Below are 15,780 nucleotides of genomic sequence, written 5' to 3'. Positions count from 1 at the left end.
GTAGGCCTCGACCACTTTCACAACATTCAAACCTTTTCTTCCAAACTCTAACGATATGAGTCTAACCTTTATTTTGAGATATGGGGTGTTACAAAAGCGTAAGCCCCGGGCGTAAAGGCGTACGTTCGGGGCATTAATTTTTTTTTATTTTTTTAAAAGAAGTTTTGATATGGATTATGATTTTTATTATTGTTGTAATAATATTTATACTTTATGTTATCATGTTTTCATGTTGTAGCGATTTTTCTTAAAATATATAAATAAATAAAGCAACTCTCATAGAAAATAACCATAAATAATATTTTTTAGATGATTATGTCTGAAATTGATATGATAGATATTTCATAGCGCTATGTTCCTGAAGCAACTTCATCCATTTTTTGGCATTGCTCTTACACTTTTTGCCCTTCCCTTTCTTTGGATATATAAATAAAAGTCACTGCAAACATTAGTCGAGGGTGGGAAGAACTAATAGAGTTGGAGATCGATGATGAAGTGAATGAAGATTTCATTTTAAAGACTATCTAGGCTATTATCATTTTTTGTGTTGTGACTTTTGTCAAATAATAATTATAATAATTCTTTTTATATTATTGGTGATTTATTTGCATAATTTTAATGAAAAGTTTACATTTACTTATTTTTCAGTAATAAAATTATAAAATTGAAGATACATAATACATACGCCCCGTAGATCCATGAGACTTATGCCTCGTCCCGTGCTGCATAAAACGCCTCGCCTCGCGCTCCCGCATTTTAAAACACTGGGTGCAAGTTTAATTTTCATATATTTTAATGTTTAAAAGATACTTATAAATACATAATATTATTTTCTAGCCAAAGAAAAGCTCGCAAAAATCTATCTCCTAGTTATTATGGGGACAACTCATCAAGATATCCCTGCTGTCATTTACAAATCAACTCCCTCTATCCCACATTAATTTTTCTAAGTTATCTTGAAGATTCTTTTAAGTTTTACTGTAAAATCTTCAAATACTCAGGTATGTGAATGTAAACTTTATTTATGTGTTGATACTTTTATCCTAATTTGAAAATATAAAATAACTGCCTAAATTTAAAATACTTTTAGATGAAATGCCACTCTTAAAAATGGTCAAGTTTCATTTACCACTAATAGTAAAACGTGAGATTATGTGTGTTCAATTTTGTCAAGCACTAAAAAATAAATAAGAAATTAACTTATTTCCCAAAAAATATTTTCATGAAAAAAAAAAAAAAAAAAAATCTTCGTACCAAACTAACCCTATAAGCATTGAAGGAATTATGAATTTTAGCAACCCCTTATCCTCATTTAGAAAATTTTAAAAAGTGAAATCTCAAGTTTTTAAAAGTTAAAATCCTATTTGGTTTACCATAGGGTAATTTTCTCAAAAGAAACGGAATAGGAGGATTAGAGCCAAAACACTCAACAAAAACATAGTAATAACAGTGCTAATAAATGAGATAATTAGCCGTTTCACACAAATTATACTCCCTCCTTCCCTAACGGTCACCTTTTTTCAAGATTTCATTCTTCATAAACCTCTTCTCATTTCCACCCAAAACACACACACACACAGAGTCACTCTCATTCTTGATTTCAATGGAGAACAAGTCTCCAAGAAAACCCATTGAAGAAGAGAACAAGAAGAAGATTCCAGTATTTACAGTGTTAAAGCATGGGGCAATCTTGAAGAACATATACTTGCTTGACAATCCATCAAGTGAAGAAACAACAGAAAATGAAGAAGAGATATTGGTGGTTGGTAGACATCCAGATTGTAACATAACGTTGGAACATCCAAGCATTAGTAGATTTCATCTCCGTGTTCACTCTAAACCATCTGATCACTCCCTCTCTGTTACTGATCTCTCTTCAGGTATGTACTCTGCCTTTTTGAGAATTAATTGTGGGTTTTTTAGTAATGATGGAATACTTTGAGGGTGTAGAAATGGGTACTATAAGTCATCATATATGGTTCTTGAATATCATGTTATTGGTCTGCAATTTAAAGAAAGTAATCTTTTGATCTGTGATGGTAATTTGACTTACACCATCTTATAATTCTTATATGATTCTTGAATTCGATGAAACTTATCACAATATATGAGGTCTAAATTCTTGAATTATTTAGGGGTTTCACAGTTTCTCCTTTGCGTGATTGATTGTCAATAATGGTGCAACTGTGCTATTATCAATGCGTCATTTAAGCTGCTGCTGCATTTTATTGATCAAGACAATATATGTGATTCAGAACCTCTTCGTAAAGATTTTCCAAAAATTGTATCTGTATCCTAATTGTTATGAGCCTGATTTTCAGTCTCTTTGTACAGATGGAATTTATTATTTTTAAAGGTTGCTGGTATAATGTGCCTGTTTGTATTTCTGCAGATTCTCTGTAAAAGTCATTATATGGTTGTTGGATGGGCAGGGGCGGCTCAATAAGATCGGGGGCCTAAAGCCAACTTTAACGAGAGGCCTTATTTTTTTTGCTCAATATTCTTTAAAAGAAAAATTGACCTATCAATCTATTATAGGTAAAAATTAAGCCTCATCCTCCCTTAACTAGAAGTCTTGGGTTCGAGCCTCTGAACAAAAAAATCTTGTTAGGGAGTGCTTCCCTCTTTTAACCAGCCTTACATGCCTCGAAATTGAATTTAACGAAAAATTCAATACAGGTATCCAACACCAGATGAAAAAATGGGGCCCCCAAAATTTTGGGGCCTAAAGCCCCCGCTTTCGTGGCTTGGCCCTTTGGCCGGCCCTGTGGATGGGTGCATGCCTTTGGGGTTGAGCAATTCTGAATGCATATGAGGTTTAAATTCTTGAAAATTTTAGGGGGTGGTGAAGTTCTGTGATTGCATATGAGCTTTTAAACTCTTGAATTCTTTGCTGGGGGCGAATTTCTTTTTTTGTGCATCCGATTTCATAATGGTGTAGTGGGGTTGAGCAATCCTGAATGCAGATGAGGTTTAAATTCTTGAAAATTTTAGGGGGTGGTGAAGTTCTGTGATTGCATATGAGCTTTTAAACTCTTGAATTCTTTGCTGGGGTGAATTTCTTTTTTTGTGCATCCGATTTCATAATGGTGTAGTTGGTGCTGTTATCTTCAACCATTTTTCCCAAAATTGATTAAGACAAGACTTCTGATGTCAATGTCAATTCATTTCTTGTTTAAACTTTTCATCTTGCTGCTTTTATTTTGTGGTTTCTTGCTTCTTTTGGTTAGTCAGTAACGTCATTTCCTGTGGGTATCTTGTCCTTTGCAGTCCATGGTACATGGATTTCTGGTAAGAAACTTGAATCAGGAGTTAGGGTGGAGTTGAAAGAAGGCGATAGGATGCAACTTGGAGGTTCCAGCAGAGTTTACAGGCTTCACTGGGTTCCAATCAGCCATGCATATGATTTGGAGAATCCATTTGTACCTCCTCTTGGTGAATCAGAACCAGATGAAAGCACACAGGAGGGACAACATCAGGTGAGATGAAACAGTATCTAAAAGATAAATAGGTTCTGAATAATGGTTCAATAACTCAATTTTCTTATTATTTTGTCGTTTGCTCTAACTTTTATCCTGTGACTTATTCATTCATTCTGTAGGATGAGAGTGGCTTTTCTCTCCAGAATGACCAAATTCAGAAGGATGATGATGATGATATGGTGCAAGGTCTGGACTCATCATTTTCTGGTATGAGTTCGTTTCCGCGTGTGAGAAGTTTGACTCCACCAGCTCCTCCAATGCTTGTGCAAATGAGTTCTCCATTTCCTGATAAGTATGAGGCAGCAAACCAAAATCTACCTGGCAATATCCATGAAGAAGGTGAAATCAGTTTGCTGCAGCCTGCTTACCAACCTGACAAGGAAAATACTGCAGCAGCAACAGAAACTGCAGATGGTACCCCAGAAAGATCTCAGCAAAGATGTTCAAGTATTTGGTCTAGAAGAGGAAAACATTCCAGTGTTCAGATTCAAACTGGTAGAGATAGAGCAATGAATGAAAAAGTTGACATGGAAACTGAAGTTGAGTCGCTTAATCATGAAATTGCAGGATTTGAATCAGTTTCTAAAGATCTTTTTGCTAGTGGAAACAAGGATAACGAGGAAGATGTCTTTACTCCTGACAAAGAGAACCATACTCCAAGTTCTCTCTTCCTTGGATCCGTGAAGAAATGTTGTCTTTCTGAGATGACAAATAGATCGGATAGAAAGTCTATTCTTTCTAATATGGATGAGAATGATGAAGAGATTTTCACTCCGGACAAAGAGAATATGACACCAGAGACTCGTCGGCTGAGATCAATGAAGAAGATGGGAAGCCAGCATCAAATTAAGCATCCAAAACCGTTTAAATCTTTACCTCTGAAACTTGTGGTTGAGCCCAAATTTAATCAAGCTGCAGGTTGTGTATCCCACAAAAAGGAGAAGCTAGGGTCAACTACTAAATCAACAGAGTCAAATATGGAAGAAAATGATGAAGAAATTTTCACTCCGGATGAAGAGAATATGACACCTGGTACTCGTTTGATGAGATCAATGAAGAAAATAGGGAAGTTGGAAGATCTTAAGCATCTAGAAGCATTCAAGTTCTCTCTGGATAATGTAATTGATCCGATATTCCATCAAACTGGAACTACGTTCTCCTCCGAGAAAGATAATCTGACTGACAAGCTTCTTGAAGAACAGAAATCAGCAAACCTTGCCTCCAGAAATCTAGCAAGATCGGAGGTAAACACGGTGAAGAACAGAATGGATCGGGTGCCTTTTCAATCACTTCTTGTGAACAGCTCCGAAAAGACCATCTCAATATCTCCACTAGAGGACAATAAGTTGAGTGACAATCCAATCAAGCATCCACAGACTAGTGAAGCATGCCCCTTCTCTGTAAGTTAAATATCAATATTTTATGCTGAAAACTTCTTTTTCCAAATTTAGCATAGGCAGAGTCATGCTTCTAAGCCGTGACCTGTCATTAGCTTGAAAGGTCATAGATTTGGATAAGTATTCTTGAAATGATTTTTCCTAGGACACAATTCTTCTGCTTGCATAGTTTTACATTCTTTTCCACTCTACTCTTTGAGATAGGTTCTTTCACATAACAAATTAGTTTTTCAAAGGACAACTAGTTTAAATTGTGAATCAACTTGTCTCAAAGAACAAGTTCACCCGAGATTAGCTATATAATACTATTTTTTCCAAATTTGTTGTTCAAATATGAAATAAATGTAGTTAGCTCTAATTTGCGTGTTAAACCTTATTCGCAGAATAACAGTGTCATGGAACAGAAGAGATGGACCATTGTAGTAGACACTGGTTCATTGCTGACTAAGGAATCAAGGAAAAGTTTGCAACTGCTGCAAGGTCTCAAGGGAACTTACCTGATAATTCCTAGAACTGGTATGAACTTACCCTGAAACTTTTTTCGTTTCGAATATGTCCATTTGTGTTATATAAAATACCTGTTTTCCCTTGTCAATTACCTGCTCCTTGTTAACAGTCATAAGAGAATTGGATTGCATGAAGAGGCGTGCTAGTCTGTTTAGAAGGACAACTGAGATGTGTGCAGCATTAGAATGGATAGAAGACTGCATGGTAAATGCAAAGTCATGGATTCATGTACAGAGTTGTTCGGAGGAAACAAGAGCAGTGGCACCAACTCCTCCTGCTACTGCTCCATTGTCTGTGTTCAGTGAGGAGAATGGCATGTTTCCTGTTGGCTCACTTCAATTTTCTCCAAATAGTGGTCTAATGGACATTGCCTCACCCACAGCAGACGATCATATCCTTGAATATGCCCTCTTCTTGAAAAGAACCAATAGAAACGGACAACTTGTCCTCCTTAGCAATGATCTTACCATGAAAATCAAGGCCATGGCAGAAGTAAGACCATAACAAATCCATCCTACCTTAAAAAGTAGTACTTGATGAATTTTCATTCTAACGTTTATTGACACGTGCAGGGTTTGAACTGTGAGACAGCAGAAGAGTTTCGCGAGAGCTTGGTGAATCCATTCTCTGAGAGGTTTGTTTGGAAGGAAAGCTCTCCCAGGGGAAGGACTTGGTCATGTGTGGATGACTTTGTTCTTGGGGAAACATACTACCACGGCCCTACAACGAAGCCATCAAAATCAGGAGAAGCTGCAAAAGGGTTGAAGCTCATATTGCTCCATAATTCTCATTATAGGCGCCACATCTGTTCAGCCAGCTGAACCAGTTGGCTATTGGTTGTGTGCAGCCTCTTCTCTTCCATTGCAACATCATTGTTCAATTTCTTTTGACAGTTTTAGATTGTGGTGCTTTGTAATCAAGGGCGAGAACGCCCTTTAGAGATAGGGGCGCAACAAAAAGTAATGATGTGGAAGCTTTCATGCCACGCTCTGAAATGGCAGCATTGCACTCTTCTTGAATCTTTATTGCAATGAAATCGCTCGATTTTTTTTTTTTTTTTGGTTGTGAAGTACAATATAAAATTTGCTTGGAACTAGGATACTACATGCAATGTGGTTTTCGTAAAGAGAACTGCATCCCCGGTTCTAGTCTTACCGCCCCATCTCCACCCCACAAAAAAAGATAAAGGAAAAAAGGAAAAAGAAGAAGCACTGTACAAATTGGTGGAATATTATTTTCATCTTATAGTTAAGGGGATTGTAACTGGCCAAGTGATTATGGACGGATCTGTTAGTGAACGTTATATCTAATTGAGATTCTTGGAATATGAGACATTTCCAACGCAAGAAGCAAACAGCTGATCGAGTGGTGAGGAAGATTATCCACGAGTTCCATTTCAGGGGAAACTTGAAACTGTGTGTTGCAAAGTGGTTAACAAAGCTGGACTTCTACCCGATATAGAGACTTTGAGATAGGTTTGGTTGATAAATGTATGGTGCTATTTTGTTAAATAGAAGATGGGTCAGTAGAGGACAAGTTTGGCTGAAGTTCTGGGGCATATGTCCATTAATCAGTCGTTTTTTGCTTTGTTTGCTTATCCAGTTTTGGTTATAAAATCTGTTAATATACCCAAAAAAAGAGATTCTTGGAAAGGCTGAATGAGTTTAATCTCTCTTGTTCTACTTTGTAAAACTGCTTTAGCCAGTTGATGCATTTTCCTTCATAGCAACAATGATACTAAACAATTTAAGGAAAACACAGTTATTCTGAGAAAAATAATGACATAATAATGATAGACTAGACAGCTACAATGAACCAAAGACAAATTGAATACTGGTTGATGTTACTCCATTTCAGTAGAACTCATATATTTTGCAACCTTTTGAGGAGGAGGGTATTCACATGATCCAGATAGCAGAAACGAGAATGAGCTATCGGAATCGTCAAATGGTGGTCGAGGGAACTCTTGAAATCCATTAAGATTGCTAGTATCAAAGTTCAAAGGTGAGAAATAACTGCTTGGATTGTATGCATCCTCTTTTACATCCCCGGGATTTTGAAACTCATTGCCATGTGAAGCATTTACCTTAAAGTTTTCTTGTCGAGCTTTCATGGTGACTTCACTGGTTTGGCCCCGATCAGATGTCCCAGCAGATCCTTTAGTTTCATCCGGAGAAACTGCAGGAGTATGACCTTGAAAAAGGGAAATGTGTCCAAAAAGCTTGTCTTTCCTAGAAAATGTTGTTCCGCAGGAACAAAGCCACTTATCCTTACCACAATGCTTTTCATGTGTTTTAAGATCAGCAATTACTGAAAATTTCTTAACATTACATCTACTGCAAGTATAGGCTTTCTCACAGTGGGTTCTCTTGTAATGATTTTTCACACATAAGATGGTCTTGAGAGGTTGAAACTTTTTATGCTCCTTATTACGCTTGCATCCAACATAAGGACAGGAATACCTTTTGATGAGTGTTGGCTCAGAGCTGGGTTCTTTATGAGGCTTTGCAAGAGCTGCTGGAGTCTTGTACTCATCACCATGACCTCTCATGTGCATCCGCAAATTGGCATCCCTCTTAAATCCCTTGCCACAAATTGTGCAGAAGTGAGTGTGTGGTGCAAGGATTTCCTCCTTCTCCAACTGCAGTATCTCATAGGAACCGGGAGGAAGGTTCTCTTCTTCCTCAGCTTCATCTTCATCTTTCGATTCATGTTCATCAGCAGCATGATTTTGTTCAATCCCACAATCTCTTAACTGGTCAACGTGATTGGACTGGTCTTCCACCTTCGCAACACCATCATTACATGTCATCCCACCAGCATTAGTACCTGTTGTAGAAGGAACCGTGACACCACCAGCCTGCCCAAGCTGGCTAGCAGCAGGGATCGCAGAGGAAAGTGTGTGCTTCATAGTAGGAAGAAGACTTCCTGCAGTTGATATCAACTGGACTATAATAGAAGTAAGATCAGCTGTGATTAACTGCTGTTGCTGGACTATAAGATCATTTCCCTGAACCCCATCTTGACCGCTCCGCCCAACAATCAAATGAACCAGCTCCTGGAGCTGATGAATCTTTTGTTCGAGAAACGAAAGGTTGTTCAGCAAAGCTCTTGGATCCCAGTCATGTATTCTGGTCGAGTCATGATTTTCATTCCCCTGTTGATCCATCTCAGATGTGTGCTGTTTTGGTTTAGTAAATCCGGAAAACTGTTGCTCAATCCTGATCTGTTGATCCAAATAAGAGGAACCTTCCCATTTCTGCGCATGCAGATTGAAATTAGTAAATGAATGGCTATTATCTGAGGGCACAATTTTCAGCAATTCATTGCCAGGTGAAGAAGATTTTATCCAAGGGTCTTCACATAGACTGTCGTCAGGATCCATATCTGAGTCTGCTTCCTGAGGTAACAAGAGTGCACAAAGAAAAGATGGAAAGCAAAGAAAATTAAGAGCACTTCAACAAAATCAATCAAACCCATATGAAACAAGCATGAAAACAGTATTCATTCAGTTAACATGCGAATTAATTGATCATACTTTTACAAAATAAAATTATCAGGAGAGTACTTAGACCGCAACTTTAAAAACATCAAAAAGAAAGGCGGAATACATAGGCAGCCCCCTGAACTTGTCACCATTTTCCATCTAGACACTTCAATTAAGGGTATGACCTATTAAACACCTTATGTATGTGCAAAATGTGATTATTGAGCACCTTACGCCGACATGGCAAAAGAATGTGTTTCTAACTCTTCTTAGGCGCGTGAAGTGGTGCCAACTGCCAAATAATATAATTTTTTCTATCAAATAAATCATTTTTTTCCAAAAATCGCCATCTCCATTAGACCTTTACCCCTTCACCACCATCGTCTCCACCATCATTTCTCTTTTATCTTTGCAATACCAAACATGAGATGCAAATCTAATCAAAAGAAAGAACTCAGTTTCAGAGTATTAATAACATATGTTTGTTAGTTGGGAGATCGATTTTAATGCAGATAATTTGAGATATCAGAGGTCCTAGCTTTCATGCTTTGCTAGCACTCTAGCAGCAGTGAGCTTTTCACTCATTTTTTAAAAGTTGCTCTTAATTCAATAAATACCACTTGAAGTCGATATTGGAACCATGGTCGCTCGATCATACTAATAAAGAATGAAAATTATGTGTTGTGACTTGTGAGTGAAAGTTACAGAAATTGTAGGATTGGGTGGGGAGAATAGAGGAGGTGGATCTCAGAAGCAATCTGTGTCTTTGAAGAAGTAAATGAGTTAAACATCAATTAATGGGGCTGGGAATTAAGAAACAAAGAAGAAGAAAGAGGTACAGGTGTTGTTTCCTTGAAGATGAAGAGGCGGCAGTATTACTTAATGCGGTTTGTGGTGAAACTCCGATAAGTTTGATGGGAAAAATGAAGATAGGAATCGTGGGAATTAAATGTGAAGAAGAAAGAGTAAAAAAGAAGAAAAAATAAAATAACCACGTGCTGCCTGTTCAATGTTTATTTGTTTGTTTGCGACATCAGCAGCATGTTAACTTCGCGCGCTTCATTTTTTCTGGAGGACTACAATAAGGTGCTCAATTCGCACATTCTAAATATACTATAAGTGTCTAATAGGTCATATTATTAGTTGAAGTGTTCCAATGAAAATGGTGACAACTTCAAGGGGATGTCTATGTATTTGCCCAGAAAGAAAAGAAGATCAACGGAAGAGTGTTTATGATATGATAAATGACACAGAGTGTGATGGCACTTTTAATAAGCTCTTTGAATGATATGTACGAAATACCTATACCACGCCATACCTGTTCGACAGAGCTACATCAAGGCAAACAATAAGTCTACGCGATAGAATACAATTGGACCAAATTCATTCTTTCAAACAAGAAAGTGTTCACACTGTTAAAACCGGTGTATAAATCGTTAAATCTGGTGTACTAATTACATATTTCTACTCATAGTATGTCCTTTATTATCTTGGCTTCTAATTCAATTGTCATGTAATCCAGCTACTGAGCGTCCACAGAACTAAATTTTCCGCGCTAAAATATTGCCCCTTTTTTTCTTCCAAAAAGTGAATATCCCATAGTAAACTTCCACAAAACACAAGCATCAAACTATTATAGGAAGAACACATAGCTCTTGAGACAGATATGCAACAGAAAAGGCAGCAACACATAAACTCTACATGAACGTTTTGATAACTAAAAAACCAATAAAAACCACCAAAAAGAAAAACCCAAATTCCAGTAATTTTCATGTTTGAGGATTAGTAAGTACTTTGGTTCAACTTTAGGTCAACGCCCCCCCCCCCAACCACCTTCCTTTACCATATACAAGTCAGTCCATCCCCACAAAAAAATAAAGAAAATAAACCAAAATTTCATTTTGAGTCTTTTTTAACCAACCACACCTTCACCATCCAACCAAAAAAAGCTCAACCACAAAAAATAAAAAAAAAAAAAAAAAAAATTGAGATCTCATCAAAATCAAGAATCATTTCTAACAAAACCCCAATACAACTTATTCAGGTGCACATCAAAAAAATTCAATCTTTCAGGCATCAATCATCAAAGACTTCAAAAAAAAAAAAGTTAAAAAGGACTAAACTTTTCATCAAGAAATCATAACAGGATCCACCAAATACTGAAAAAGTGGGTTAAAACCCCTTTTGGAAATAATGAAAACTCACCAGATTGAAAGGTTAGCCAATAGTTGTTCTTTGTGTTGGGAACTGTAGGAAAAGGAAAGAGAGAAGTTGTTGAGCCCAGTTCATACATATAATACTACTAACGAGTAAGCAATATTTTGATTCTCCTTTGTGATGTTACTACACCCAAACACAGTCATTTGTCTAAAGATGGGACCCACTGCTCTCTAAACATATCCTCACTCCACTCTTGAAAAAAAAAAAAAAAAAAAAAAAAAAAAAAAAAGGTCCCAATGTTTAATAAATGTAGATTCTCGTCGGGAAGTTTCACGTTAAAAATAAAATGTTTCTAATAATGACGAGTTCATATTTGCTATTTTACCTCAACCCTTGTTGGTCTAGAAAAAATTGACTTTACACTTGGCGTTTCATAGAATACCTACATGTTTATTTGGGCACTTAACGTAGAGCAACTTAGAATCAGATATTTATTGAGTTAGGCTCTTTAAAATCATTATTAGTGCAAATATTACGAAGCAGTCTTGATTTTTTCCCTGTGGGGTGTAACTATGCTTTTAGTGATAACATGATTTTTAAAATAATGAAAGGTTGTGCATTTTCCGGACAAGCGATTTATGAAATTTATTTAAGCTCAACCCCAATATGAGGTCATTAATAATGCATGAGCTTCGAAAGAGAAAGTTTTACCTTTTACCATGTTTAATCCACGCGAATTGGATTTATTCACATTAATTTTAATATAACATTCAATTATTATATCCAATCTAATTCTAATGAAATTGTACCTTAGTTACCTTTGTTAATAAAATTTGTGGACTTAAAATAAACATTTAGTTTGATACAAAATGAAATGTCTAGAAGTGAATATTTTTGTTGGAGCCCACTAAAAGTACCAAGATGATTCTCCCACTTTTCATCTCGAGTCCACTTGCACACATTGACCTAGTACTTCGAAAAATTAATGCATGAATTCTGACACGTTAAAGTTACCTATCAGAACATATTGGAAGTTGAAACTTCCAAAGAAAAATGTTTTAGACTTTTCCATTAGGACCACTAATCCATTCAGTGAAAATTTGGCATTATATTCGCGAGTTGGACGGAACTAGTGATTCAATAACAAATCTCTATGTGTATATGTGTACAATAAAAATAAAATAAATTTAATTCAGAACAACTTTTAAAATCTCAATTCGTCACTGGTTACGTAAGAAATTAGTGAGAATCAAATTTATAATTTCATCACAACTAATGTAGTGAGAGATTTTCACGAATATCGCAAGCTATAAACTTCGGTGGTTTATGAGAAATAATTTCAATCAAATAAACAAGAAAGTACATCATTTTTTAGTGAAGAAGGTTATTTGAGGGTAAGTAAAAAGGGAAAAAAAAATGAGGTTAATTAGGCACATGGTGACAAACTGGCAGAAGTGAGAAATACTTTCTGATAGATTATGTAATAGTACACGTAAATATTGTAAATATTTCCTTCCTCATGTATTGTAATCGTGTCCCGTAATTTAACAAGATCATTCTAATCAGGGATACCTACTTTGTATGTAACAACTTTGATACATCAATACAAGGCACGGATTGATTTCCTACATGGTATCAGACTAGGTTTCTCTCCAAAACCCTAGCCGTCCACCTCTCTCTCTCTCTTCTAACCCTAAACCTAGCCGTCCCCTTTCCTCCTCCCTCTTCTCCCTTCAATGGTCGACAACAAAACTTTCCATTCTCGCTTTAACCGTCACGAATGTGAAATCTTTAATCCCAATCACTCTAGACATGGAAACCGGCCATTATCACGAATGGGCGACACTATTCAAAGTCCTAGCCCGCGTTCACTCCGTACTTGAACACATCATACCACCAACTGACACCGCTGAACTCACCGCGTACGACGCAACAAAGGCGGCTAACCTTCCGCTCTGGAAAACGGCTAGATGCGGTGGTCCTTCAACGGATATACGCCACCATCTCCCATGATATTCTTACCTCTATTCTCGTGGCTATGATGGCACGGGCTTGGAATCGCGTTGCTCAACTTTTCCAAGATAATAAGCACTCACGGGCAGCCGTACCTTGAACCGAATTCACCACCACAAAAATGGCCGACTTCGGCTCGGGTCGCATGGCCTATTACAATAGGCTCAAGTCTCTCACGAATCGGGCTTGCCAACGTCGGTCGCCGCATCCGACCAACGTCCGGTCTTGCGACTTCTCACCGCAGAACACGAGACGTACAGACACTTTGTCACCACAATCCAACGGAAAGATGTTTTGCCTTCTTTCTCCGAAGTGTGCTCCGGACTTAAGCTCGAAGATGCGGCGACATGGGAACGTGCCCGCGATTCCAATCCCGCGCCTACTTGTTGATAATGATACTCCTCTCCTCCACCCGGCGGCAACAATAATTCCGCTAATTGTCGTGATAATAATCGTGGTGAATTCTAACGGAACAAGTGGCAAAAATAACAACAACAACACCATACCAAGGAAGCAAGGCGAAGAAAGCAATGAGACGCCCGGTGGCGGCCGGTCGACGGGGGACGCCCACCAACGTGGGGGCTGCCGGCTCGCCACGCCGCCCGGCGGTGGTCGCTGCCGCCCGTATCCAACGAGACAAGTGGCGGCCCGGCGACCGGCCACGTCGCGGCCGGCCGGCGCGTTTCAAGGCGGGTCCTCGGCCTCGGCGAGGCCCATTCCATGCACGTTCCGCCAAATTCGGTACCTCAGAACGGAGACGTGGAGGCCTACGCACACTCTATCCATGCATCAACCGATGACAATTGGTACATGGACACCGGGGCGATTTCTCACATGACCGCCAACTCGAGGTACTCTCAATGCCTTATTTTAACTCGAGAAACGATACCGGGAATCATTGATGGTAACGGTAGCACTATTCCAATTCGAGGCTATGGTCATACATCCCTTCCCCCACCTAATCCTCAATTCCGTCTCCGAAATGTCTTGCATGCTCCAAAACTCATCAAAAACCTTGTTTCCGTTCGTAAATTCACTAAGGATAATAATGTTTCTGTTGAGTTTGATCCTCTTGGGTTTTACGTGAAGGATTTTACCGACGGGGAGCCACCTAACGAGACGTGAGAGCACCGGGGACTTGTATCCTCTCAATGCCACGGAGATGGTCCACTCCACCATCCACCTTCCTTGCCGCATCACCTAGGCTTGCGGAATTCCCGCCTCGGCCATCCGGGAAAAGCTATTCTAGTTCTCTTCGTAGTAATGCCTTAATTGAATGTAATAGGGCCCGTACTTCTTTTCGCACCTCTTGTCCTTTGGGGAAACATATTAAATTGCCATTTATGATTCGTTGTCGTTTACTACTATCTTGGTTTGACATCATTCATAGTGATTTATGGACATCTCGTTTTAAGTTCTAATGCACCGCTATTATGTTTTCTTTCTTGATGATTATAGTAATTTTCTTTGGACTTTTCCTATCTCTAACAAGTCCCAAGTGTATTCCACTTTTCTATCTTTTAAGGCATTAATACGGACTCGATTCGAAAGAGACATTAAAAACATTGAACGTGACAATGGGCGGGAATTCGCGGACGGGCATTTTCAATCTTTTTGCGCCTCCAATGGTATAAATTTTCGGTTTTCTTGCCCCCATACATCTCCTCAAAATGGCAAAGCGAACGAAAATTAAATCCATTAACAACATAGTGCGCACTCTTCTTGTCCACTCCTCCGTCCCCCTCTTTTTGGCATCATGCTCTCCAAAATGGCCATACCTCCTCAATATACTTCCCACCAAATTCCTTAGGCATAAATCAGACGCAAGTTCTCTATCAATCTAACCCCCTCCTATTCTCATCTTCGCCGTTTTTGGGTGTCTATGCTATCCACTTTTCCCGTCTACGACTATTCATAAGTTACAAACGAGATCCACCCCGTGTGTTTTTTTGGGCTATCCGTTGAATCAGGATATAAGTGTTATGATTTGTCCACCAACAAAATCATCATCTCACGGCATGTCATCTTTGACGAAACCGAATTTCTTCTCTAAATTGCACTCCCCACCCCAACTTCCTATGAATTTTTGGACCATGGAATTTCCCCATATACCTTGCATTTTCTGTCTCCACCTACTCCTCCCGTCGTTCCCTCGGTCCACCCCGCCCCCGTGCGACGGTGGACACGGTCCCGACTCCCCCCGCTGCCCACCCGTGACCGCCTGCCAGCCCTACCACCCCCCGCGGCAGCCGCCACAGACTTCTAACCCCCATCGCCCCAATTCACATCGGCCAAAGACCCTCCCGCATGGTTCTAAGCCAAACGCGGGATTTTCAAACCCAACAACCGTTCAACTTAAATACTTCCACCTTCTCTCCATCTCGCCTATCCCGCGAAATCTCCCGTCGGCTCTAAATGACCACAATTGGAAAAGTCAGCCATGGTTGATGAATATAATGCTCTCATTAATAATAAGACGTGGGAGTTGGTTCCACGGCCCCCTGATGTGAATCTTATTCGTTCTATGTGGATTTTTCGTCATAAAAAGAAATCTGATGGTTCTTTTGAGAGGCACAAAGCCCGTCTTGTCTGTGATAGCAGGTCTCAACAGGTTGGAGTTGGTACCGCATTTGTGACCTTCAAATCGGCCGTCAAGCGCCTACTATTCGACCGCCTTGAGCATTGCACTTGCACAATCTTGGCCCATTCATCACTGGACGTCAAGAATGCTTTC

At 38.9% G+C, this 15,780-nt stretch overlaps 2 protein-coding genes across 2 annotated transcripts; one reads left to right on the top strand and one right to left on the bottom strand.

The window, feature by feature from the left end:
- The first annotated feature begins 1,011 nt into the window (after nt 1-1,011).
- On the top strand, nt 1,012-6,722 carry LOC132034094 (FHA domain-containing protein PS1-like). The gene is made up of 6 exons (XM_059424332.1): nt 1,012-1,880; nt 3,271-3,479; nt 3,602-4,882; nt 5,263-5,395; nt 5,496-5,878; nt 5,959-6,722. Exons 1-6 carry the CDS (start codon nt 1,604-1,606, stop codon nt 6,205-6,207), a joined length of 2,532 nt encoding a protein of 843 aa, XP_059280315.1. The 5' UTR covers nt 1,012-1,603; the 3' UTR covers nt 6,208-6,722.
- A 360-nt stretch (nt 6,723-7,082) lies between these two features.
- Nucleotides 7,083-11,224, bottom strand: LOC132034095 (protein SENSITIVE TO PROTON RHIZOTOXICITY 1). Its single transcript, XM_059424333.1, has 2 exons — nt 11,079-11,224; nt 7,083-8,786 (listed from the first exon to the last, which is right to left on the bottom strand). Exon 2 carries the CDS (start codon nt 8,769-8,771, stop codon nt 7,230-7,232), a length of 1,542 nt encoding a protein of 513 aa, XP_059280316.1. The 5' UTR covers nt 8,772-8,786; nt 11,079-11,224; the 3' UTR covers nt 7,083-7,229.
- Between the last annotated feature and the right edge of the window lie 4,556 nt (nt 11,225-15,780).

Source organism: Lycium ferocissimum, chromosome 10 (assembly GCF_029784015.1).
Source record: "Lycium ferocissimum isolate CSIRO_LF1 chromosome 10, AGI_CSIRO_Lferr_CH_V1, whole genome shotgun sequence".
Lineage (NCBI taxonomy): Eukaryota > Viridiplantae > Streptophyta > Magnoliopsida > Solanales > Solanaceae > Lycium > Lycium ferocissimum.
The sequence above is the reverse complement of the archived record's forward strand: the minus strand, read 5'-3'. Positions and strand labels throughout refer to the sequence as shown.